Source organism: Kogia breviceps, chromosome 8 (genome assembly GCF_026419965.1).
Source record: "Kogia breviceps isolate mKogBre1 chromosome 8, mKogBre1 haplotype 1, whole genome shotgun sequence".
NCBI classification, from domain to species: Eukaryota; Metazoa; Chordata; class Mammalia; order Artiodactyla; family Physeteridae; genus Kogia; species Kogia breviceps.
The window spans coordinates 33704146-33731369 of NC_081317.1; the positions used below are offsets into that span (position 1 = coordinate 33704146).

At 42.0% G+C, this 27224-nt stretch overlaps 1 protein-coding gene and 1 long non-coding RNA gene across 4 annotated transcripts in view; one reads left to right on the plus strand and one right to left on the minus strand.

Moving 5' to 3' along the window:
• Positions 1 to 355: 355 nt before the first annotated feature.
• On the minus strand, positions 356 to 8188 carry LOC136794752 (uncharacterized). Its single transcript, XR_010841916.1, has 3 exons — positions 7271 to 8188; positions 6558 to 6659; positions 356 to 2272 (listed from the first exon to the last, which is right to left on the minus strand). It is a non-coding gene; the product is annotated as an uncharacterized lncRNA (long non-coding RNA).
• A 244-nt stretch (positions 8189 to 8432) lies between these two features.
• FAM120A (family with sequence similarity 120 member A) overlaps positions 8433 to 27224 on the plus strand; it is a 104570-nt gene continuing 85778 nt past the window's right edge. For all 3 annotated transcript variants that reach the window (XR_010841915.1, XM_059072922.2, XM_067041162.1), the window contains exon 1: positions 8433 to 8940. Coding sequence is in view for 2 of the 3 variants with exons in the window: in XM_059072922.2 (XP_058928905.1) it covers positions 8467 to 8940 (474 nt within the window). In the remaining variant the exon portion in view is untranslated. The remainder of the gene's footprint in view (positions 8941 to 27224) is intronic.

Here is a 27224-nt window from a genome sequence, read left to right on the forward strand (position 1 = left end):
ATCTTCCCAGACCGGGGCACGAACCCGTATCCCCTGCATCGGCAGGCGGATTCTCAACCACTGCGCCACCAGGGAAGCCCAAGATTCATTTTTTATATTTGTCTTTTGAAAGTTTGATTATGTGTCTCAGTGTGTGTCTCTTTGAGTTCATCTTATTTGGAGTTCATTGAACTTCTTGGATATTTATATTCATGCCTTTCATCAAATTTGGTAAGTTTTCAGCCATTATTTCTTCAATGTTCTCTCTGTGCCTTTCTCTCTCTTCCTTCTAGGACTCCAATGATGAGTAGGTTGGTATGTTTTATGATGTCTCACAGTTCCCTTAGGCTCCATTTCTTTTCTTCAATTTTTCTTTCTGTTCTTCAGCCTGGATATTTTCCACTCTCTTATTTTCTAGTTCACTGATTATTTCTTTTGCCTGCTCATATGCCTTTGAATCCCTCTAGTGAATTTTTCATTTCAGTTATTGTACTTTTCAGCTCCAGAATTTTTTTAACTTTTTTTTTTTTTTTTTTTTTTTTTTTTTGCGGTACGCGGGTCTCTCACTGTCATGGCCTCTCCTGTTGTGGAGCACAGGCTCCGGACGCGCAGGCTCAGTGGCCATGGCTCACGGGCCCAGCCGCTCTGCGGCATGTGGGATCCTCCCGGACCGGGGCACGAACCCATGTCCCCTGCATCGGCAGGCGGACTCGCAACCACCGCACCACCAGGGAAGCCCCCAGAATTTCTTTTTTATTTCTTTTTAGGCTTTCTATCTCTTTATTTATACTTTTATTTTGTTTACATCTCATTTTCTTGACTTCCTCCACATCTTCATATAGTCCTTTGAGCATCTTAAGACAGTTGTTTTAGAGTCTTTGTTTAATATATATTCCATTAGATCTATTTCATGGACAGACTCTTGAATTATATTTTTTTCCTTTGAATTGGCCATACTTTCCTGATTCTTTGTATGCCTTGTGTTTTTGTTGAATGAACACTGGACATTTGAATCTAATAATATGGTAACTCTGGAAATCAGATTCCCACCATTCCTCAGGGTTTGATGTTTTGATTATTTTTTCAAAATAAAAATAATGTCTTCTTAGGTCTTTTCTGAGCCCTTCTTTGAGCACATTTAGTCACTTTCTAATTTCCCCCATATATGTAGTTGTTTTTGAATGTCCTAGTCTTTAATGCCTGACTACCAAAAGGGGAAAAGCAAAAAATTAAGGCAGGAGAAAAGGGTACTGGCCTTTAAATTTCCTAGAAGGCTGTTCAGCTAGAGGACAGAAGCTTGAAGTGAGGTGAGGAGGGATGTGAGGGGAGGTGCAGCAACAATGGCTGCCTGCCTTTTTCCATGCACCTCTGTGATCAGAAGAAGCAATCAGTGACCAGAACACAGATCCCCAATATTTGGGGAACAGTGTCCTTTTTGTTTACCCTGCCTCCTGCAAGCTGTGTGCAAGCTGCTCAGTGCCTGCCATGTGGCTGCAGGTGGGGATGTGTAGCTACTACTGTCAGCTAAGAGCTGAAATTGACTAAAATTAACCAAAATTTACCATCCAAGTCTTCCCCAGAAGTTGTAAGTCTTCAACAGACTCCAGAGTTCCAAATTAGTTACATCAGACAGAGTCTGCCAGTGTCATTGTTGTCTAGGTGGGAGACAGATTTCTGGTGCTTCCTACTCCATTATCTTCCTAGAATCCTTGTCTAGAGTTAATTTTATCTCACTACTAGAAGAGCCTTTTTAGTACTCTAGCTGATGACTTTTGAATGATGTGATTTTCCAATCTGTTGGGACAAGCACTACTTCTGGCCTCATGTGAACTTCAGGCACTGTATCCTTTCATCCTTCCCAACAGATTTTTCCTCTGCCTCAGGTAGCTTGCTCACATGTATTCACTAATTGATTCTCAGATGAATATTTGTGGAGGAGTCTCTGCAGATCTCTGGAGTCCTCTCTCTGTACATCACTCCTCTTTCCAGTACTCTGCCCTGTGAATTCTAGCCATCTCGCCCAATCCAGATTCCCAGTTTCATCCCCTCAATTTAGGGAGGCTGCTAGGCTCTGTGGGTTCCTTTCCTTACATCATGGCCTGGAAACTCAACAGGCAGTGAGGTGGGTCAATTGTAGGGCTCATCTCCTTTGTTTTCCGTTCCTCAAGGATCTGTCCTTCATTGACTTACGTTCAATGTCTTAAGAACCATCGTTTCACATATGTTGTCTGGGTTTTTTTGGTTATTATTGTCTCAGGTGGGAGGGTAGTCAGTTCCTGTTACTTCATCTTGGCTGAAAATAAAAGTTTGAAGCTTCAATTTAAAATTAGTTTCTTCCTTATATGATCTCCTAGGATATATTCTCTGATCTTCCCATTGGTACTAATCAATATATTTCTTGGTAATACAAGTTATATATGCAATTATTTTCTTTTCTTAGTAGTCTGTGAGTTTGTGGAGAATAAGATATAAATCTGAGTCACAGTATGTACTTTACAAATATGAAAAATATGAATGCTTAATAAGCATCTACTTAGTGGATTAAACTATTAAAAATTAACCTCACTTGGCATAGATTTCTAGACTTGTAGGTCATGGAAATAACATGGTGTATGTTGATAGCTGCAAGGAGTTCCATGATGTTTCTTATGAGAACTTTTGTGTTAAGATATAGATATTGATTTCTTAGGGTAGTTAAGTGAATTTGCAGTGAGTCAAATAAATGCAAAAAAAAAAGAAAAATGGATGAAATAAAAATAGGACATGTTCTTTAGACACGCAGCTCAACAGTGATTCAGTATATAATCAGTGGCTTAAAATTCAGAAGGCATGGCTTTACAGTGTCTATATCTTTTAAGGACAGTGTATAGGAAGGGCCTTATCATGCATGTCATGAACATATATCTATTTTGGACATTCAGCATTCCTTTTCCCTTCCTAAAGATATCCAGATATCTTTCTCAGAAGCTGTATATAGTTTTGCTGAAATGGTCAATCCAGGTACTTGCTTACCATATTAACACCAAAGGAGCCATATTCTTTTCACCATCAGGTTGGAGACATTAAATGTAATCTAATATGGGGCCAGACTGATGCAACTGCTCAGTTTGTTAGGAGTTAAGATCTTTTGCTACAGTATCCACTAGACACATGTAGCTATTTAAACTAAAATTAAATGAAATTAAAAATTTATTTCCTCAGTTGTATACATCAAGTGCTCAATAGCCACCTATGGCTAGCGGCTACCATATTAGACAGTACAGCTCACCCCCTTCATCACATAAAGTTCTACTGAACAGTGTAGCTCAAGGAACATAAATGTTAGGATAAGATTATTGAGTATATTATCTTTTCTTTTTTAGGGACATGGAAATTTTTATTTTAAAATATTATATTTATAGTGCTTCTTGGTTTGACAAAACTGTAGGTATCTGTTATAAGATAGATAGACTAACAGGCATTGTCTCATGACTGTGTTGAAATCCTTATTCCAGTTGCACTGAAGTGGAAGATGGAGCTCTAGGCCCCAGTCCCCCAACCTGGGCCAGTGCTGCCTGTACCACCTACCTGGAATCTGAAAGGAGTGAGGGAGGAGGAGGAGGCAGTGATGGGCAGGGGAGGAGGGGCTGTTTCTTGCCTTCAGCTCTTTCCCAAGCTCAGGCTACTGCGCCACCCTGAGGGCATCTGCATTTAAGGCAGAACTCTCTCCCTGTCTTCCAGAGGCACTTGCATTCTTGCAGTTCCAAAGGCAAGCCTGACCTCTTCCTTTGGCAGCAGAGTTTGTGCCAGGAGCCTCAGCTCAGTTTCCAGAGAATGACTATGTGCTCTCACCTGTCTGAGGCCCCAGACACTGTGGAGGGGGTCAGATTCATGTGTTCCAGCCTTGTCAGGGCTGGGTGCTTTTCATATTCTGGTGGGAGAGAACTGCTCCTTCCAAAAACATTTTTATGGTTTTTATAAAATGCAATAGACCATTTAATGATAACTAGTCTCTACTTAAATCTTAAAATGGTTTTGTACTTATGAATGGAGATTCCTGGTTTAAAAAAATAAAATTTTCATTTGATTTATATCATGTTTAAAAATAAGATTTAGTTTACTAAAAAATTTGGGGAGGGGGAATTCCCTGGTGGTCCAGTGGTTAGGACTCTGAGCTTCCATTGCAGCGGGCCTGGGTTCAATACCTGGTTGAAGATCCTGCAAGCAGTGTGGTGTGGCCAAAAAAAAAATTATTTTTTGAAGATTCCATAAGGTAGTATATAAGGGATGACTATAAAATTCTCCTATTCAAATGAGAGAATATATGCCCAACTGAGTATTGTCTTCCAAAGCATCCCTATGGATGTTTGTCTACTTACTCCTCAGCAGCTCCCAGAGGTGAGGGTGGGAGTCAAGGCAAACTGGTGCCTCCTGTCAGTAAGGACTGATGTAGAGAGGAAGAGGTCTTGGATACATGCGAAATGCCAGGAAGGCCTCTGTGTATTTCCACAAGTGGTGGAGAGGGAACACAGACAATCCTTTACAGACTTCAGAAAAAAATGGGCACCAAAGAGTTCCCAATTGTTGTTAGATAGGGAAGGGAAAATTAGTAATGAAGGAGTACAGTAACCCTTCAGCTGTGATGGTAACCAGCTGATTATATAAAATGCTTGTCAGCCATGCATTTGGAAACTCCCTCTATTCTTGAAAAGCTCTAGAAATTCGCATTTAATGAAATTCACTTATACTTTCCCACTGATGTAAAATTTAAAACTATAATGTATACATGTTTTAAAAAATTATGGTTGAAAGAGAAATTGTATTCATACTTCTGAAGAGAACATGACTTTTAATCCACATAACTAAAGACAAAAGGCACTTTTAAATTCCAGAATACCAAAACAAAAACAACAACAAAATCCTCAAGACTGTAGAGATACCTGTGTGTTCTTCCAGGTAATTTAAATTGACAATCAATTAACAGATTAGAGCTTAGTGCTAGGTAAACATTACATGTTCAAATCCCAAGCAGACATTAATTTTCTCTCTTCCAGGGTCACACATTTCATACTTAGCCCAGCTTGGTGTTCTCCTACTATATGCTAATGTTTACATGGGTCTCAATCACCTTAGTTGAAACACTGAAAGCTTAACCTTTTAGTGGATAGAAGCCTCAGCTAAGTAGAATATTAAGTAAAGTTATCATTCTACTACGAAACACTTTAATTGGGAAAGAATCATGTAAATAAGATAGATAATATTTTCCTACTTTGGGCTATAGATTAATTGATCAAAACTAAATTGGCTAAAATGTGAAAGAGCTGAAAATAAGTATTTCTGTCATTGGTTTTCCACACATCGGTAATTTTTGCATACATGGGCTGGCTCTCTTTGTTTATTAATCATAACTTTTTTCCGAAATTTCTTTTTGTAATTTTTATAAAGCATGGGGTCATGTACTTTTTAGCATTTTTGTTTATTTTTCAGATTTTTTTCTTGCTTGTGGGGCTATCTCTTAGTGAAATTAAATGTTTTCTCATACGCTCTAAGTGAAATGTCCAAAGATAAAGGTGGTTGCAAATAGGAAAGTCCCCAACCATTAGTTATCATATATTGTGAACCCAAGAAGATATAATTTTTATTAAATTTTAAATACAGATGTTTGCTTTTACCTTGATACTTAAAAAAATTTAACTTCAACCAACCTCTGAATTTGAAGATTATATAAAATATTTGTCAGCCAAACATCTTGCCAGCCACTAATAATGTTACTCAAAACATATGTTAGTTTTTTTTAATGTGCACACATACTTAAATAGGGAAAGTAAGCATATATGAATTTATGTTTTATACTTATGAAAATGAATTTTAAGATTTCAAACAGTAAGATAACTGATCCATGTTCTCAAGGATAAAGTTTATACAATTATAGGATGTGGAAGTAATAGTTACAAAAGCCAACATTTATTGAGCATTTGCTCTGTGGTAAGCACACAAATTGTCTCATTTAATCCTTATAATAATCTGGAAGGTAAATACTATTAATATCCTCATTGTACAGATGATAGAAAGCAAGGTTTTAAAAGTTTAAGTAATTTATGCAAGGGCACAGAGGTAGGACTAGACAAATTTGGTAGTCTGACTCCAGAACCTTAGTCCTCTATACTGTCTTAAGGTGAAAATAAATTTATTCTCAGAAGCCCAGACATTGGCACCAAAGCATTTAAAATGTTAAAAGCAAGCACATTTAAAAGAAATAAAAACAGTACATAGCAAAAGTAAATATGGAATGCAATGCTATAAATTAAATTACAATGAGTGATTAAAATTACTACTCCTATCTTGTGAACCTACAGTGGATTATAGAAGGAAATTTGAATATTTGTGGTGTCAGTATTTAACGTGGCTTCAAATGGCTAAATAACATAATCCTGGCTTCACCTCTAATTTTGTGTATAAGTAAGTGGTTTAACTTGCCAAAGTCTGTTTTTAAAAAATTAAACATACTTATCAAAATACCAAGAGCATTTTACTTATGTGTATATCATACTGGCCAATATTTGAGGTGAAGTTATAAGAAATGGAAAAATTCAACTTGCCTTTTTGGGGACAGAGAGCATGGAGGCTTCTTGGAACCTACATGGGTGCAGGCTCCATCTGCTCTGCACCTGCTGTCGGGGCCTGCTCCTCTACAGAGGTTTCTCCAGAAAAAAGAACAGACAGGAGGATTGGAGGTAAGTAAAAACACCACTTCCAAACTTCAAAGAGTTCTGAGTTTTTAAATGCTTCATTCTGTAAGACATTAATCTGTTTAACCTCATTTAAAAAGCAATTACTGCTGAGTTCTGGGACAGAAGTCATGAAAGGATCTCCTTCCAGAAGATGCTACTACAGCAAGAAGGATTTAAATCATTTTCCTTAGGAGGGGTTGCACAGCCTCAGGAAATCGAGAGTTAGGGAAGATAGGCATTCCACAGCTGGAACTAAATAGAAAGGAGGCATTTCACATGCTGTAACAGATCTACTGTTTTTAGTCATTTCGGTGATTATCTGACACTAAGGCTACTTGTATACTACGTTATAGATTGTCATTTCAGTGTCTGGGCCATAAAATCTGTTACTGGTGTGAAAATGAAAAAGGGGAGCCTGAGGCTCCTTCAGGCAATGAAACCACTTTGAGTGGGTTGAGTCAGATCTGCCTGTAGGGAACCCTGCTACCTAAAAGGGAGCTCCAGTGAGGGTCCCGGCTCACACCACCCTACTTCTCCCAGAAAAGCAGTAAACCCAGGGGGCAGTGGGGTCAATCTGTCACCTTTCCAACTTCCTCAGAATTACGATTCCACTCCTTGCGAACAACCAAAAGTCTGGAGAGTTATTTCCCAAGTTAATTAAAGATACCAAAGCGATTAAGGTTGTGAGAGCAGGTGATCATTTCTAAAACTCGGTAACTACACTTGGGGACACAGCACAGAGACTTATTCCTTCCTCCATTGGAGACAGTGGCTTCTGCTCCCTCCTCCCTCCCAGATGCACCCCGACTTCCAGTTCCTGACCAGCCTGCCCACTTTCCCTCTGCAGCCACACCGGCCAGGGCACTGGTCCCACCTCGGGATGACTGGTCCCCCCGGGACGAGGACGGGACCTCTTTGGGGTGAACAGACCCCAGAAATTAGGGCTTCTCAGGGCACAGGGATGGGAAGGGGCCTCCTCTGGGTGACCGGTCCTTGGGGACAAGACAGGGCCTCCTCAGAATGACGGGATCCGGGGACTAAGATGGGGCTCCCTTAGGGTGACCAACGACGGGACGGGGGGCCTTCTCGGGGTGACCGGCTTCCGGGATGAGGCCTCTTCAGGCTGACCAGATCCCGAGGACCGAACGCGGACTCCTCGGGGTGACCGGCTCCGAGCGGTTACGGGGAGAGGGCTGCCTGACCGGCTTCCGGGGATAAGGCCGTCTCGGGGTGGCCAGCTCTGGGAGACCAGGAAGGGGACGAGATGAGGCCACCGCTCTGGGATCTCCCGGGAGCTCGCGCAGGCCCAGCGGCGCCGCTTGGGCCCGGCGCCCCCTTCCCTGGACTGGACCTCGCGGACTCTCCCCGGTCTGTCCTCCTCGGTCTGGGACTGAGGTTCAGGGTCGGAGTCCTGGCTCTCAATGTACCGACCGCTCAGTCCGGGGTACCGGCAGCTCATCCGCGGCACCTCCTCTTCCGCCCCTTCCGCCGGCCCACGTAAGTCAGCTGGCATCGCCCCGCCCCTCCGCCGCCGCCCGCCCGCCCGCGCGAGGCCGCCTCAGCCTGGCCTGGGCCTGGAGCGGCGCACGGCGCAGGTCCCTCCCCGCCATGGCCCTGGGAGGCGGCAGCACATGGCGGCAGCAGCGGCCATGAGCGCGCCCGCGGCCCGGCCCGGCCCCCCCTAGAGCCCGCCGCCCCGGCCCCGGCCAGCGCCACGGCCCCGCCGCCCCCGGCCCCGCCGCCCCGCCGCCCCGCGCCCGCCGCCGCCGCCGCCGCCATGGGCGTGCAGGGCTTCCAGGACTACATCGAGAAGCACTGCCCGAGCGCCGTGGTGCCGGTGGAGCTGCAGAAGCTGGCCCGGGGCAGCCTGGTGGGCGGCGGGCGGCAGCGGCCCCCGCACACGCCGCTGCGCCTGCTGGTGGACGCCGACAACTGCCTGCATCGCCTCTACGGCGGCTTCTACACCGACTGGGTGAGCGGCGGCCAGTGGAACCACATGCTCGGCTACCTGGCCGCGCTAGCCAAGGCCTGCTTCGGCGGCAACATCGAGCTCTTCGTCTTCTTCAACGGCGCGCTCGAGAAGGCGCGGCTGCACGAGTGGGTCAAGCGGCAGGGCAACGAGCGCCAGACGGCGCAGCAGATCGTCAGCCATGTCCAGAACAAGGGCACCCCGCCGCCCAAGGTCTGGTTCCTGCCACCCGTCTGCATGGCGCACTGCATCCGCCTGGCGCTCATCCGCTTCCACGTCAAGGTGCGGCCCGCCGGGCGGACAGGCTGGCCGGGGTCCGCGTGGGCCTGGGGGCCGGGGATGGGGTTGGAGGCCGGGGGTGGGCTGGGGTCTGCGTGGGCGTGGGGCCGGAGTCGTTCGAATTCAGAGTCAGGGTGGGTCGGAATCTGGAGTCCGGGGTCGGTATGGACTGGAGTTTGGGGTACCAGAGAAGGAACGGGCCAGAGGTCTGGGCCTGAGTCGGGGTCTGGGGTCCGGGCTTGGGCCGGGGTTGGGGTTTGGGGTCCTAGCGGGTCGGGGTCTGGGCTCGGGGCGGGCCGGGGTCTGAAGTTGGAGCTGAGCCGGGTTCGGGGGATCGCAGTCGCCTCTCCCCTCCTGGTCTGAACTGCTGCAAAATGGACGCGCGGCCTGGAGCCCGGCCGGCGGCTGCCAAGTGCCCGGGGTCTGGGGACTTCGGCTGCTCCAGGCCGTCCGAGAACCTTAGGACCAGCGGATAGCTGCAGGCTTGGAGGGTGCAGTGCCACCATCGCTGAGATCTGGAGTATTCCTCCACTCTTTGAAGCAGGTAGATTACTAACCTGAACTTTTATGAGACGCTGATTTTCCTTTAGCACGGCTTGAACAGCAACAGGTTTTTGGGGGGAGCAAGTGGGCTAGATGGCGACAGGAAGGGGTCTCCAGCCACTGAGGGTGGATGGAAGGTCTGCCTTCTGCTGTCACCCCGGCTCAGCTGGGGGCAGTGACCTGGGCAAGGCCTGTGGAGTTAGCCTCCTCTTGAGAACGCAAGGCTGGGTCCAGGTTCCCTGGAAAATGACAGTTTTTAGAGAAATTGTCGGATTTTCGTATGTGTTACATTTCAGAGAATCATAAAGTTTGACATGCTGAAATTTTGTCAGTTCTGTGACTTAGAGTCTACGTGAAAAAGACTTTGGTTCTGTGTATCTGATGTGGAGAGAGTAGTTCAGAGTCAGGGGAAAGAGAATGTGAATCAGAGTTTCCAGGATTTATTTCTCTCTGCACAGTGAGGACTCCACCACTTTGGGCTGTGCACTCAGGTAATCAGAGCTCTGACTGTCCGGCATTCTGCTGTCCTTTTGGCAGAGGTCTCCTCCCTGAACCCAGGCCAAGGAGTGCTTGAGGACCTAGCAGCCACGGCAGAGATAACATGCAAATCAATAACCCTTGACTTGAGTTTTGATTGCTTCCCTTTTCATTGTTCTTTGTTTAAAATTTTTAGGGGGGCTGTTTTGGTTTTCTGACTTTTGCCACTCTGCCTTCCAACGTGTTTGCCATTCCTTTATTTCTGCTTGAAACTGTGCTTGTTCCCAAAGTTTGTGAAATTCAAACTTCCTGATTGCTCTTGCCTGTGCTGAGATGGTGGTGGTTAAGCCTAAAGTGATAGCGGAAGTCCCACCCCGATCCTGTTGCAATTGGTGACAAGGTTTCTAAGTCTGCGGGTCGAGGCTGCTGGAAGAGCGGCGATTGGTCTGTGAGTATGGCAGAGACCTAGCCTGCGTCCCTGGGGAAGTTCGGCTGAGAGCCAGGGACTGCTGCTGGCATTTTCTGCCCTGGAGCCTGGGCTCTCTGAGAAGTAAGACAGTGCCGACTCCCAGGTGTGATCCACATCCAGAAGATGCCCTGAGTGTTAACAGTTTTATCTTGTTCAGAGATGGAAACTACTACTGGAAAGACAATGAGCTTTCTAGTCAAGTGGCTTTCAAAGGAACACCGTGAATTTTACTTAGGATTAGAGTCAGTTTTTGTACACAGTCGCTGTATCTTTTGAAAGAACAGCTAAATTCTTTTTTAATTGTAAAATTTCTTGATATTTATCTTTGTGCCCCTGTGAATGTCTCACTTACCTGCTGGGTGCCCAGAATTTTGACCAATGTGTAAGTGAGTAAGAAACTAGATTTAAGATCATTTCTTCCACTTAGGTTTCTGCACTCAAGATATAATTGAGTCTATAATTATTTTGCTTTAGATAAGCTTTTAACTCCTGATGTAGAACCACAATATAGTGTTAATTGTACAGTTTAATATAGTAATGACTCAATTCCCTGGTGGACACTTAACTGGCAGCCTCACCTTTTTGGAAAATGCCTAAGAAATCTAGCTACTAAAAATTTCTCAGTAGCCAAATGAGAGGTCAGGAAGCTTTGGTATAGTGACCCAAAAAGGAAAAAAAAAAAGCTTTCTGTTTCCTCATTGAAGAATCAACTTCTCTCCCTTGTAGAGTGCCCTCTCCTTTTCAGATGTAATTCTGATAAGCTTAGTTATCTATTTCTAAACTTAGCTTGAGAAAAGGGTGCAGAGGAAAGGCTGCCAGGCAGGCGCACCATTAATAGAAGAAAGTGACACTTCACAAGGGAGAAGATAGAAAAAGCTATAAAAAACACATAATCTGGGGCTTCCTTAGAAAAAAGAAAACAACCCTATGTACTTCAGTAGCCCCTGAGGGCGGTATGGTTTACTCTATGTGGATGATTTTGAGCCAGAAAAATTTATGTTCTGCATTCTCTAAGGGAGTGAAGGGAGTGTGCTGTTTTTTTAAAATGCCCATTAAATGGTTAAGTGAATTAAAACCATGATGGCATATCACTACATACTTGTTAGAATGGCTAAAATAAATAATTCTGGCAATGCCAAGTGCTGGCAAGAATGCTGAGCAATTGCAATCGTCCCACATGGCTGGTGGGAATGCAAGATGGCACGCCACCCTGAAAAACATCTCCCTTAGTTTCTTATAAAATGCATTTACCATGTGGTCCAGCAATTGTACTCCTGGTATTTTCCTAATGAAACTATTATTCACACAAAAACTGAACTTGAATGTTCATAGCAGTTTTATTCATAATAGCCAAAACTGGAAACAACCAAAATATCCTTTAATAGGTGAATAGTTAAGGTATGGTACCGTGCAATACTACTTAGTAATAAAAAGGGAGAAACTACTGATACATACAACTTGGATGAGTCTTTATAGCTTCATGTTGAGTGAAAGAAGCCAGGCTCAAAAGGTATGGTTCTATTTATATGACATTCTATTGAAGATAAGGCTGTAGTGATGGGGACCCAATGAGTGGTTGCCTGAGGGTGTGAATATAAAGGGACAGCAGGAAGGAGCTTTTTGGGGTGATGGAACTGTTCTGTAACCTGATGGTAGTGGTGGTAGCATGTTCTAAAATCATAGAACTATACATCAAAAGTAAATAAAAGTTAATTTTACTGTATGATATTTGTATTTTTTTAAAGTTAAATAAAAATTGGCAAAGGAATTGATGCAAACATCTCACTATATATAATGTTGGGCATATGAGATATTTTTCTTATAAAAATCTACCATCGTATTGGCCATATCCAGGGTTCTGTAAACTGGCAGAAAGTCTTAATTTCCTGTCAGCTTTGCTTAGAGAAATCTTTTTTGGCTTAGAAGAGTATGTCTTTGCTAAAGTAATAATTGCATTTCTTTAACCATTAGAAGTTGGCCCACACATCAGCTAATTTTGTTCAGGTCATTAAAACTGCCCGGCCTGAACTTGGCTTCTGTTAGTTACTAGGAACATTTCCTCTTGTGTGCCTTGAGTCATCATAACCTTTGTAACTTGGTGAGGACTGATGTTGATTTAAAAATCTTGGTGGCATTAAATGCCTGGAGCTTTACTAAATGTTTCTGCCTCAAGACTTGTGGTGTTGGTGTGCAGGTTTATAATGAAGTCCTTGAAATCTTATCCTGAATTGGTACTCTGGGGTGTTTACTCAGATCTTACATAAAGCAGAGCTTATGTTTTAAGTCACTGGAAGAATGTGAGATTAGGCTGTGGCCTGAGATCTTGGGATGATGATCTCTTTCTTTGTATACTTTGTAGGGTGCCAGTCCCATACTAGGTCATCTGTCACAGTGCTGTCTCATTTAGCCCTCAGTGTTTTGTTAATATGGGAAGAAAGGAGATTGCTGATTGAGCAACGTCTGGGGACTAGTAACCAGTAACCTCTTCAAGAGGGAAGTGGTGTGCTGAAGTCAAAGTTCAGTTTCATTGTGTAAGAATGCTGTGGGGTGTGCCTACCTGCAGTTCACTCTCAGGTCAGATCTGATAGCAAAACGCCTCTGCTGCTTTTTCCAGGTAGCACAGTTTCTATCCAAGAGACACTGAAAACTAGCAATATACTGTTATTCTTAAAGATCTCTGGGCTTCCCTGGTGGCGCAGTGGTTGAGAGTCCGCCTGCTGATGCAGGGTACACAGGTTAATGCCCCGGTCCCAGAAGTTCCCACATGTCGCTAGGCCCTTGAGCCATGGCCGCTGAGCCTGCGCTCCGCAGCGGGAGAGGCCACAACAGTGAGACGCCGGCGTACCGCAAAAAAAAAAATAAATAAATAAATTTTTTCTTCAAGTGTACTAGTTTTGTGACGGGCTTATTTCACTTAGCCGTTATGTCTTCAAGGTTCATCCATATTGTAACACTGTGTCAGAATTTCCTTCCCTTATAAGGCTGAAAAATACTCTATCCTGTGGATGGACCACATTTAGTTTATGGATTCTTGGGTTGCTTCCCCCTTTGGCTTTTGTGACTAATGAATAGTGCTGCTGTGAATATGGGTGTACAAAAATCTGTTGGGAGTCCCAGCTTTCAGTTCTTTGGGGTATGTACCCAGGAGTGGAATTGCTGGATCATTTGGTAATTCTATATTTAATTTCTCGAGGAATCACCATACTATTTTCTACAGCAGCTGCCTATGTATATTTTATATTATATATCATATGTTATCAAAATAACTTTAGTTTTTAACATTAATGTGATCACTACATTATTCAGCAATTTGTTTTTTTATAAATATGTAAAAAATCTTTTCATGTCTATACTTACAATTCTAATTCTTTTTAATGCCTGCATAGTGTATAATTTATCTATCCCCTACAAATGGTATGCATACACAAACTTGATAGATTGAAGAGTGTGCACATTTTAAAAGCCTTACAAGACTATAGAGCCAACACTGCCAGACCTTCAGGTTTTTCAAGAAAGTCAGAAATCCAGATGTTTATTTGAAATTATCCCATTTAATAAACTACCGTATGCTAACACATATATGGAATCTAAGGAAAAACAATGTCATGAAGAGCCTAGGGGTAGGACCGGAATAAAACACAGACCTAACTAGAGCATGGACTTGAGGTTGTGGGGAGGGGGAAGTGTAAGCTGTGACGAAGTGAGAGTGGCATGGACATATATACACTACCAAATGTAGGGTGGATAGCTAGTGGGAAGCAGCCGCATGGCACAGGGAGACCTAGAGGGGTGGGAGGGAGGGAGACTAAGAGGGAAGAGATATGGGAACATATGTATATGTATAACTGATTCACTTTGTTGTAAAGCAGAAACTAACACACCATTGTAAATAAATTATACTCCAATAAAGATGTTAAAAGAGTAAAAAAAAAGCCTAGGTTCAAAAAAAAAACCACCTTTAAGCCAAGGGAAATGGGCTCCAGGCTAGAATCTTGAGCCACCAATTTGTGACTTCAGCGCTGATACTTATCAACAATTATCACCCATGTTTTAGATTTAAAGTTAGACTTACCAAAGCCCATTGTCTCTTCCCTTCAACATTGCATAGTTGAAGCCTTTTTGATTATCAAAGCACTTCCATTTCCTGGAGTTACTGAAATATGACTTTCCATAAATGCCATAATTCTGTGGACCTTCTCTGTTATATACTCTTCTCATTATTCCCCATATTACCTCTTTTGAGGTTAATACTATGCACATATTCTTTCACCATCTGACAGTTTCCAGTGCACCCTTTTACTGTTCTCAAAGACTTGAGCAGCTGCTTTTATGTACTTAGAGATTACTTCTCCCATATCCCATTCAACACACAAACTGACTATTCTCCTCTCTAATCGGACCTCAGATTACTCACCTCTAGTGACTATTGTAATTTCACTTTAGCTACCCTAGGGTTTGTTCCCTATAATTAGCAGGAAGAATGATACCACCTTTAAGACTTCAAACTTCATGTCCCCCCTAGAGCCTGACTTCTACTGATATACCCTTCATTCTCCTTTCACTTTCCACAATTGTCTCTTCTCTCAGTCTGTTCTGATTTCACTTTTAGCCCTAACTGGTTTGAGCCTGATGGTCACCTATTTCAAAGTTACACTTACCACCCTGGAGTCATCTTTGGCATTTTTATCATTCCGTACTGCCAGTCCCTGCAATATGACACGTCAGTTCTAGCCCAGCAGTCTCTTACTTACACTTCTGTTCCTCATTTCTAGTATTCCCAACATGTGAACTCACCAAGTTTACCGAAAAGGTCTGGTGGGTTGTGAAACCAAATTATTGGGTGTTTATCAGCATTTAGAAAAATTCACACAGAATAAAATAGAATAAAAAGTAGAATGTAAGACATGTATTAAGGGTAAATACCATCATTTTAAACTGTGTCTTACTGTGGATAGTAGTCAGAATTGCCTCTGGATCTGCCCCGGCCCCCATGCCTAGTATCAGCAGTGGAACTATCTTGCACACAATGTCAGAGCAGCCTGCAGGGTCCTCAGGTGAGTCATTCTCCTGGCAAGGACTGTCAACAAAACCATTAATCCAGACTCCTTATTCAGGCTTTTAGACCGTCCTGCAATCTGAATCCATTCTATCTTCCTTCAGTTTCACAATTCTTCTGTTATACTTTTAAAATGCTCCCAACCAGACTGTTCACTGTTTCTCCAAGACATGTCCATTTCCCAACTCTACTGATGTCTCCCTCTGTCTACCCCACTTTCGCTTGTCAGAATTTTAGTTCTACCTCAAAGCCCATCTCGAAAGCTTTATATGTATCTCCCCCACTAACTCTAAGCTACTTGAGGCCAGGGACTAATTTTACTCCTCCCGTATTTCCTATGTTTAGTATAGGCATTCAACTTTTTAATCATATATTTACTTTGTTCTATTTATATAGGCAATTTAATTATTTTCTTTCAACACCTGGATCAATGGCCATTAAGTAAGATTTATTTTCTTACTTTAAATTTCTTATTCTCTTTTCTCTGGTTTCCAGTGATGATTCATTCTCCCTTTCGCAAACATCGAGTGCCTGTTATTGGCCAGGTGTGGAGGAGTGAATATAACAGAAAAGAATGGAATCCTTTAAGGAGTTTACTCTAGTGGAAGACGGGGGCGGGCTCGTTTACATCATTTTCCCATGTCAACGTTTGGAACTTTCTTTGATGTCATAGGACAATCTGTTTAGTCAGTGAAGAGCAGTAAGTGATTCTCAACAGGGGCTAGAGGGCTGATGATTTTGGCAAGGTCTAGAGACATTTTTGATTGTCACAGATGAGGGCATACTGGCTGCAGGCATCTAGAGGCAGGGGCCAGGGATGCTGCTCAACATTCTACAATGCACAGGACAGCCCCACAGTAAAGAATTATCCATTCCCATATATCACCAGTGCCAAGGCTAGGAAATCCTGGTGTGAACAAGTCAAAGAATTCTAAGCTTTGGGCCTTAGTAAAGCCATATAAATGTTTGAAATAGAGATTTCTAAGTATACCAGGGAGAGAAGTAAAAAAAAAAAAGAATACAGCTTAGTTTTCTAAATAAGATACATACATACACACACCTTCTCTCTTATATATATCTAGACCCACATTGCTCTTCATTTTGTTTTATACCATTAGACTTTATACAATGGAAAGAAATTAAGTAAAACATACTACACATTCCAGCCTTAGTAAGAAATTGACCATAGGAATAAATACCATATAATATGAAGAGGAGTTCCTTTTTTTTTTTTAATCGGGATATAGTGGACATACAGCATTATATTAGCTTCAGCTGTACAGCATAATGATTCAATATATGTATATATTGTGAAATGATCACCACATTAAGTCTAGTTAACATCCATCACCATACATAGTTATACTTTTTTTTCTTATGAGAATTTTTAAGCTCTCTCTTAGCAACTTTCAAATATACAATACAGTGTTAACTACACTCTCCATGCTGTACATTACATACAGATGACTCTTGAACAACACGTGTTTGAGCAGTGTGGGTCCACTTATATGTGGATTTTTTTCAATAGTAAATATTACAATCTGTGGTTGGTTGAGTCCATGGATGCAGAACCGTGGATGGAGGACTAACTATAAAGTTATACACAGATTTTTGACTGCGTGGAGGGTTGGTTTGCCTAAACACCTCCCTCCCCATTGTTCAGGGGTAAACTATAACTGGAAGTTTGTACATTTAGACTTCCTTCACCCATTTTCTCTACCCCCACCCTAAAGAAGTGATACTTTAGAATTTGAAAAGTTAGATTTATTTTCCAATGGATTTATAGACAAAGTTTTATAAATAGAACAATTAGATGTAAATGAATCAGAGTTCAGATAGAAATATTCTAAAATTCTCCAAATCTCTCTATATAGCTGGAATTGTTTATTTTTTACTTATGTTTATGTTTTCTCTAGCAAGTAAGTCCTTTGATGGATGAACACCTCTTAGAACATTATGTTTTCCATCTCTTAGAACATTGGCATGTAGCAGGTGTTCAAAATCTATTTGAGAAATGGACAAATAAATCAATTCCAGACTCACCAGTTAGTTACCTTGTGCAAGGCAGTGATGGCAAAAAGATGGTAGAAAGTTTGTGTTCAAACCCGGAGTCTAGTCAATTCCACAGATAAGTAGTCTCAGCTTGGCCACCTGGCACAGAGGCTTTATCTTTGAGTAAGCCCTTTATGCTTCTTAATTTAGGAGCTGTGTTGAAGACATCAAAGGGGTGACTGCTTAGGGAAATTGGCTTCATTTAGCCATCTTTTTTTTCTCCCTTGTTATACCTGGCTCTATCAAACATTGTTTCTAGGCATTTTAGGGCCAGTATAGAGTTGAACTTGGCACACTGATTTATCTGCAAAGGTGATGGTAAATCTACAGTAATTAAGGAACTGTGATCTAGAAACGTGATTCTTTTGTACCCTGGTTACTTGGTATCTCCCGCTTGTCTCTAGAGTAAATTTATTTCTTTGGAAAAACTGAAGCTACCCTGTTGGTATTTTGCCAATTAGTGTAGGAAAATATACTGCAAGGAGTATTACTGTAGGGTTGCGTTTTCATAGGTCTGGAGTGTATTGTTCATCTTCATGAGCAGGAGTGCCAGCCAGTCCAGACTGGGAGGGCCTCCCTGGACTGCTTGGATGAGCACAGGCACCATGGTTTTTCAATCTCCTGTACCTATGTGAGCCATTAAATATTTCAATAAAGAGTTTGCACGTGTCACCATTTTGAAATAAATTGCATCAATCTGAGATTCATTTTTCTAAATTCAAAAAGTTAAATTTTGATGTATCTTGTAATTGGATTTTTAAAAAGAATACTATTGCTTGGAGTTAGCTGAATCATTAGGAGATTAATATAGTAGGCTGAATAGACACAATACAAATAATGTTGGTGTTTCAGCACTCCTTTTTTTTAAAATTAATTTTTATTGGAGTATGGTCTTTACAATGGTGTGTTAGCCTCCACTGCACAACAAAATGAATCAGCCAAACACAGATGTCCCCTCCCTTTTGGACTTCCCTCCCATTTAGATTACCACTGTGTACTAGGTGAGTTCCCTGTGTTATTTAGCATGTTCCTAACAGTTGTCCATTTTATCCATAGTATCAATAATGTATATGTGTCAGCCCCAGTCTCCCAATTCCTCCCATCCCACCCATTTCCCCCTTGGTTCAACATTCCTTTTATTATTTTATTTTTAAAATGTATGAAGTTTAACTTGCATTTCTTTTAGGACATTGACTCTCATTTAATTTTTTAACAGAGAAAGAAAACAGTTTTATTATTGAATAAGCATTGAAACAGATTGCAGTTGCATCACAGGCAACCTGCTAAAGAGATTGCAAAGAAGAAATCTCACCCTTTTATGTAGGCTGGCAGATATAATACATTACATATATGCTAATGTCATTATCCAAAGGAAAAATAAGACTTCTGTTTTGACAAGGAGGAAGTTATATCTTGGAGCTAAGTGCCTAGGATTTCTGAGAAAACAGGGAGACGGGGTGCCACCCTCTTATTATTATAATAATTTTTATCTTTATTTTTTAAATTGTAAACTATATATAACAAAAGTTTTACCATTTTAACCATTTCTTATTTTTATATTAATTTATTTTATTTTTGGCTGTGTTGGGTCTTCATTGCTGCACGTGGGCTTTCTCTAGTTGTGGCTAGTGGGGCCTGCTCTTCGTTGCATTGCGCAGGCTTCTCACTGTGGTTGGCTTCTCGTTGCAGAGCACGGGCTCTAGGTGTGCAGGCTTCAGTAGTTGGGGCGGGCGGGCATAGCAGTAGTGGCTTACGGGCTCTAGAGCGCAGGCTCAGTAGTTGTGGTGCATGGGCATGTGGGATCTTCCCGGACCAGGGCTTGAACCCGTGTCCCCTGCATTGGCAGGCAGCTTCTTGACCACTGCACCACCAGGGAAGCCCGCACATTTTAACCATTTTTAAGTGGAATTAAGTTCAGTGGAATTAAGTACAATCTTCCCTCAGGTATATGCAGGGGACTGATTCCAGGAGCCCCCTCAGACACCAAAGTCCGAGGATGCTCAAGTGCCTGATGTAAAATGGTGTAGTACAGTGAGTACAGTCGGCCCTCCATATCAGCGGATGCGAAACCACATTCACACTGCTATGCAGCCATCACTAACATCAATCTCCAGAAATTTCTCATCTTCCCAAAGTGAAACTGTCGTTATTGAGCACTAACTCCCCATTCCTCTCTACCAGCCTGTGGCAGCCACCATTTTACTTTCTTGTCTCTATGAATCTGACTGCTTAAGGCATCTCATATGAATGGAATCACACAGAATTTATCTTTTTGTAACTGGTTTATTTCACTGAGCATAATGTCCTCGAGGTTCATCCATGTTGTAGCATGTATCAGAATTTCCTTCCTTTTTGAGGCTGCATAATAATTTTTTGTGTGGATAGACCACATTTTGCTTATCTGTTCATCTGTCAGTGGACTCTTGGTTTGCTTCTACCTTTTGGCTATCGTGAATAATATTGCTATGAAAATGGGGGTGCAAATATCTGTTTGAATCCTTGCATTCGGTTCTTTTGAGTATATGCCCAGAAATGGAATTTCAGGATCATATGGTGATTTTATATTTTGAGAACTGTTATACCATTTTCCACAGCAACTACACCATTTTACATTCCCACCAGCAATGTGTGAGGGTTCCAATTTTTCCACATCCTCGCCAACACTTGCTTATTTCTATTTTTTTTTTTAGTAGCCATCTTAATTGGTGTGAAATGGTATCTCGTGGTTTTGATTTACATTTCCCTATGATTAATGAAGTTGAGAATCTTTTCATGTACCACTCCCTTATTTTAAAAGAAATTGTTTTTCCTTGCTTTTAAGACCACTGCAACCAATTCTTATAGAATAACCAAGAGCTATATAAGGTAAGACGTTTATTCAGCCATGATTACAGATTTCCTGAGGAGGAGAGATTTACTTTTAGTGACATTGCTAATATATGTCATGACACTAAAATTACTCTTTTAAAGTAAACAACAACAATAAAAATCTTCTACCAAGTTAGCATTGACTTTCATGTTCTCACTCTTCAGCTCGACTTGAGTAGGGAGTAAGTAGCCTGAGTAAGTTTTACCCACCTCAAACATAGTGTCTAGAATTCTGCTGGATAAAGGTCAGAGCCTGATTTTTTTTTTTTTTTTTTTTTTTTTTTTTTTTTTTTAACAAAAGAATTTAGGTTGACTTATCCTCTTACATTCAGGTTAACATATCTTTTAAGGCTGGTAGCTGGTTGGAGGATGTGTCACATTATTCCCTGAGCTTCTGTACAATTATTCTAAAGAAAAACCACATATGATATTTTTTTCTGTGTGTCAGAAGATCTCTATGACAACTCATAGTGTTTCAGGTCCTGCATGAAAAGTATGAAGTAGATCCTTTCTCACATAGCTTACTTAAAAATAAATAGTACCTGACATTTATCAAGTGCTTATTATTTATGAATGATTCTGAGCTGTTTACATGTAGTAACTCATTTAATCATCACAGCTACCCTATGAGGTAGGACAGTACTATTATTTTTGCAGATGAAGAAATAGAAGTACAGAAAGTATTAAAGTAGGCAGTGGAGTTCACCTGGTGCCAGAGACACAAAACCTCACTGTACAAGTGCTTCTTCACTGGAGATTAGGAGTAAGTAATGGTGTTACATTTTCATTCTTATGCGACTTTCCCCATAGCTGCTTTCAGCATTAATAATTACATTCACAAAGTAAGCTTGAGAATTTTTTAGTCATTATTCTTTGTAAAAAATACTGAATTTTGATGTATCTACCTTTTTAATGACGAAACTTAAAACTATTGAGATAAAAAGATTTACCTAGGATTCTTTGGCAAATATATAGTTACATAAAATTATCCCTAGCTAAATACAAAATACTTCATTGGGACCCAAAATGGGGCGTTTTGCCAGCTACTGAAGATCTTCAACACTGATTGCATACACCATGTTTCTTGGTGACGGATGGGTGGAGAGGTAAGGCGAGGTGTTTGGTGGTTCCCAGCCTGGTTGTGGCGACCAAAGCACGTATCAAGTGGGCTTCCCTGGTGGCGCAGTGGTTAAGAATCTGCCTGCCAATGCAAGAGACACAGGTTCGAGCCCTGACCCGGGAAGATCCCACATGCCGCGGAGCAACTAAGCCTGTGTACCACAACTGCTGAGCCTGAACTCTAGAGCCTGCAAGCCACAACTACTGAGCCCACGTGCCACAACTACTGAAGCCTGCGCGCCTAGAGCCCATACTCTGCAAAAAGAGAAGCCACAGCAATGAGAAGCCCGCGTGCTACAACAAAGAGTAGCCCCTGCTCACCGCAACTAGAGAAAGCCCGCGCACAGCAACGAAGACCCAACACAGCCAAAAATAAAATAAATAAATAAATAAATTTTTATATACTAAAAAAATAGTAAACATTGAATGCTCTGTGCACTGTACACAGGAGCTCTACGGTTTCACTCCCTTGATCTGAAGTTGCATTTGGATGCAGTGGTGATGGCAGCCATGGCAAAGTCAGTCAAGGCCTAGTGCCTTTAAGGTGGTAGGATGTCTTTGGTTACTAGCCTGGGGTTTTCTGTGAGGAGGCTATGCATAATTCCAAGTCTGGCTCACTCTGATAGGAGGCCTTAACCCTTTCTTTATCACCTGTGAGTAGGTAGGTCCTAGCTTAATTTTTTAGCTTGCTTTATACTCTTTGGGAGTTCAAATTGAAATAATCTTCCCAACATTGTATTTCATAGTTTTTACTCATTTCTAAAATAAGAATTAAGAACTAGACATACCATTTTCATTAAGCATAATGTGCCCAGTCTGAGCCAGGAGCTGGAAGGCCAGGGAATTGGAGAAACAGAACATGGGGAATAGGTTGAGTAGAAGAGATGGGAAACAGGAGTGAAAGGCATTCAGACCGGAAGAAAGACACACTCAAAGGAGAAAGAACAGCGATACCCTGTTAGACCCTGATTCCTAGAAGCTTACCCTCTGGAATTTAATTTTTATTTTTAATTAAATAACTACCTCTCAGGTTCTGTTTTGATGCAATCCAGATGTTTTCCTATCCCCACCCAAACCTTGCATCAAGTTTCCTCTGCACCGCATCCAGTTCTCTGCCCCTGACTCTTTACCAGGCTCTTTGACATAAGTGTTGAGGAATTGTTCAGTGGGCCTCTTACAAGTATTCTTCGTTGTTGGACTTTATTCTTTCATTCATAGGTTTATGCCGTCTGTGGTGGGCTTTCCTGCTTCCCTTAGTTGGACTGTCTGGGGAGAGTTGTGTTTTCACATGATAGACTCTCGGAGACTTTGCCTGTCAGGCCTTTCAGTGCTTTGTTCACATGATGAAATAGCTTAAAACAGTCTCTCAGTTAGTGTCTTGTAGACCAGGGGTCCCCAACCCCTGGGCTATGGACTGGTACCGGTCCATGGCCTGTTAGGAACCAGGCCGCACAGCAGGAGGTGAGCAGCAGATGATTGTGCAGAAGCTTCATCTGTATTTACAGCTGCTTTCCATGGCTCACATTACTGCCTGAGCTCTGCCTCCTGTCAGATCACCTGTGGCATTAGATTCTTATAGGAGTGCAAACCCTACTGTGAACTGCACGTGTGAGGGATCTAGGTTGCACGCTCCTCATGAGAATCTAATGCCTGATGATCTGAGGTGGAGCTGAGGCGGTGATGCTAGCACTGGGGAGCGGCTGCAAATACAGATCATCATTAGCAGAGAGGTTTGACTGCACAGAGACCATAATAAATCATTTGCTTGCAGACTCATATCAAAACCCTATCAGTGAGTGGCAAGTGAAAGGAAGCCCAGGGGTCCACTGATTCTGCATTATGGTGAGTTGTATAATTATTTCATTATATATTACAATGTAATAATAATAGAAATCAAGTGCACAATAAATGTAATGCACTTGAATCATCCCAAAACCACTCCTTCCCCCCTGCTGCCTCCAATCCGTGGAAAAATTGTCTTCCAGGAAACCGGTCCCTGGTCCCAAAAAGGTTGGGGACCGCTGTTGTAGACTATTGTGTTTTTTTTTTTTCTCTTTTTAAAATAAACTTCTTACGTGGGAATAATTTGGGGTTTATAGAAAAGTTGGAAAAATGGTACAGAGAGTTCCTGAATATCCTTCACTCAGCTTTCATGCGTCTTAGCATCCTATGAGCTAGTACAACTGTTACAACTAAGAAATTAGCATTGGTACAGTACCATTAACTGCATTATGTATTTCATTCAGATTTCTTCCATTTTCCACCTGTATCCTTTTTGGAGTCCCTGTTGCCTTTAGGCGTCTTGTCGACTTAGTGATCTCTGATCTGGGACAGCTTCTCAGCCTCTGCTTGTCTCTGTGGTGACCTCGACACTTTTGGAGAACTAATCAGGCATTTTGTAGGTTGGCCTCCAATTTGGGCTGTCTGATATTTTCTTATGATTTGGGGAGAATGCTCCAGAGGTGCAGTGCCCTCCTTCTGTGTATCTACTGGGCGTCTGCTCAGTGTCATGCCTTTTAGTGGAGAATGGTATTTAGAAACCAGATCGGCATACAAATGTTCTTTCTCCTGGGGTATTGCTGCTTCTAGGTTCTCTGCTGACACCTGGGAGATGTATGCGTGTGTTTATAGACTAATCCACGTGCGCACACTTACCTCTAATTATTTCTGTGCCTGTCTGTCTGTGTTGTCATCTACTTGTGGGTTCTTATGGACATCTCCATGGCTAACCCAAGACCACAGGGTCATGCTAGCCTCCTCCCTTTGCACATTTTTAAGGCTGTTCTCCGATAGGGAGACACTGAGGTCATCTACCATCTATTTACTCCAACCTTAACACATGTGAAAGTGATTTCAGAGTTGTTAATTGGCACCCCTGTGACAGACAGTTTATAATACAATTCGATACATTTGTCAGTTTGCATTCTGGCCTAGCATCTCTGACTGCTGGCTGATTTTTTTTTAAGTTGTGTATATTAAAGTTTATTCTTTGTATGATATGTACAATGATGTGAGCTTGTACAAATGCATAGAGTCATGTATCCATCACCCAGACTCTTTCATTTAGGTGTTTTGTGGGGTTTTTATTTCCCTAATTGAGTAACTGCTACACCACACTTGTGTTGTTCACTTGTTGGAAAGGATTGCATCTCTGTTACCTTGTGGTTTTTAATGCCATGTAGCCTTCCTTAGATAAAGGCAAAATGGATTTAAACCAGTGGGGAAGAATACTGGAATTTCAGAAGTTGAAAGAACCTTAAAGATTCATTAATTTTACATTCCTAGCTAGGCAGGTTGGACATCAAGCCAGAACTGGAACCTGGACATTTTGGTTCTCCTCCCCATCCATATCACTCAGGGTACCTGAGATAGGAAAGATGAGCACGACAAGGGGCACAGATTGCTCCACCTTGCTTTATTATTATTATTATTTTTTATTGAAGTGTAGTTGATTGAACTAACACAATGTGTTAGTTTCTGGTATACAGCAAAGTGACTCAGTTATACACCTTGCTTTAGATTTGAAGTCTGTGCTTACTTAAGGGCAGGGTTCCTTTATCTTTTGTTTTAGGAGATTAATTCTAGCAGACAACTATTTGTTTAATGTTAGGTGTGCTTTGGGGGAGGATTAAGATATTGTTAACATTTGCAAATTAGTCTTGTAGTGAATTATTAATAGTTCATTCACTTTGCTTATTAATGCCAGGCTGAAACCAAGTGTTCTGAATGAACGAGGAATTGTGTTTGGGGAAGGGTCAGTGGAAGGAGGTGACTGTGGAAAGAGCTACATTCCACTCTCCAGAGATAGATGAAACTGCTCTATAAGGCTCTACTGGCTGTTGGTTTCTACTGTTTAGAGTTTATAGTAATCTTTATAGATAATTTAAAGACTGTTTGGGGCCCCTGAACTGGGACTCTCCAGAATTTTTCATTTCACAAATAGTCTTTACTGTGTGCCAGGCACCAAGCTAGACCCTTGATATGTAGATGAGCAAATTGTGTGCCTTGTCTGGCAGGAGATGGATGTGAAAGGAGGAGTATTTGCCCCCAGTGCGGTGGCATAGAGGTGGCCAGTGTGGGTGTGGCATATATGAGAGCTGTTTCAACTTTTTATTAGATTTTCTTCCTTTAAAAAAGTTTTTTTTTGACCATAATTCAAAGAGTCCTGTACCACAGTGTTCATTGCAGCTCTATTTACAATAGCCAGGACATGGAAGCAACCTAAGTGTCCATCGACAGATGAATGGATAAAGAAGATGTGGCACATATATACAATGGAATATTACTCAGCCATAAAAAGAAATGAAATTGAGTTATTTGTAGTGCAGTGGTTGGACCTAGAGACTGTCATACAGAGTGAAGTAAGTCAGAAAGAGAAAAGCAAATACTGTATGCTAACATATATATGGAATCTAAAAAAAAAATGGTTCTGAAGAACCTAAGACAGGACAGGAATAAAGATGCAGATGTAGAGAATGGACTTGAGGACATGGGGAGGGGCAAGGGTAAGCTGGGACGAAGTGAGAGAGTCATGGACATATATACACTACCAAGTGTAAAATAGATAGCTAGTGGGAAGCAGCCGCCTAGCACAGGGAGATCAGCTTGGTGCTTTGTGACCACCTAGAGGGGTGGGATAGGGAGAGTGGGAGGGAGACACAAGAGGGAGGAGATATGGGGATATATGTATATGTATAGCTGATTCACTTTTTTATAAAGCAGAAACTAACACCATTGTAAAGCAATTATACTCCAATAAAGATGTTAAAAAAATAATAAAATAAAATAAAGGTTTTTTTCGTTCTTTTTTTTTTTTAAAGCATAATTGTGCCACCCGGCACAACTGTGTTAGTTTTTGCTTACTCTCTTTCAGTCTTTTTCCACAGGTGCAGTTTTATGTGGTTGTATGTAGTGGATATTGTATTCTGAAATGGTTTTGTTTAATATTTTGTCCTAAGCTTTTCTCAAGTTTCTCCACAGCATTGTGTAGTTGCTGTGTTTACCCAGCTCCTTTAATGTTAACTTAATTTTCCCATAGAAGGCTACCCTCACCCTTTTTATGCTCCCAACGTTTTTTATCAGATACGTTGGTTTCTTAGGCTCTATTTCCTGGTGTAAGATTGCTCCAGAGTCAGAGTATGAGTGCTTTACAGCTCTGGAAATATATTGCCTGTTGTTTTACAATGCCAATAGCCTTCCTTGGAAACCTGCCAGATTAGATCTGTCCCTGCCTGCTCTGACTCCATCACCTACTGCTTTCCCCTGGGTCTCTGGGATGAGGCTGCAGACACCACACTCAGCTCTGAGTCAGTACACCTGCTGTTCCCCTGCTTGAACATCCCACTGAGTGACCACACAGGGCTACCTCCTTCTTTCCCCTCCAAGGGTTGTTGTGAGGGTACTGAGGTAATATGTTGTGAGGCATGCAGAGTGTGGGTACTCAGGAAGGATGAGTCTCTGGACCGCTCTTGTCCTGGAGCTGGGGAGAGCTAGGTTCTGAACTGCTGGCAGCCTCAGTTTCCTGGAAGAATAGGTTAACAAACTCTCTTGCAAAATATAGCTTGTACAGTACTCAACTCATAGATTTAATTTTGCCCCATCTCTGCAGGATATCTGGCTCTATGAAGCAAGCAACCATGCTGCCTTTTCTAGAACTCCTCCGAGGGGACTGGAGTGAGGGGGTGGTAACTCACAATCTCTCTT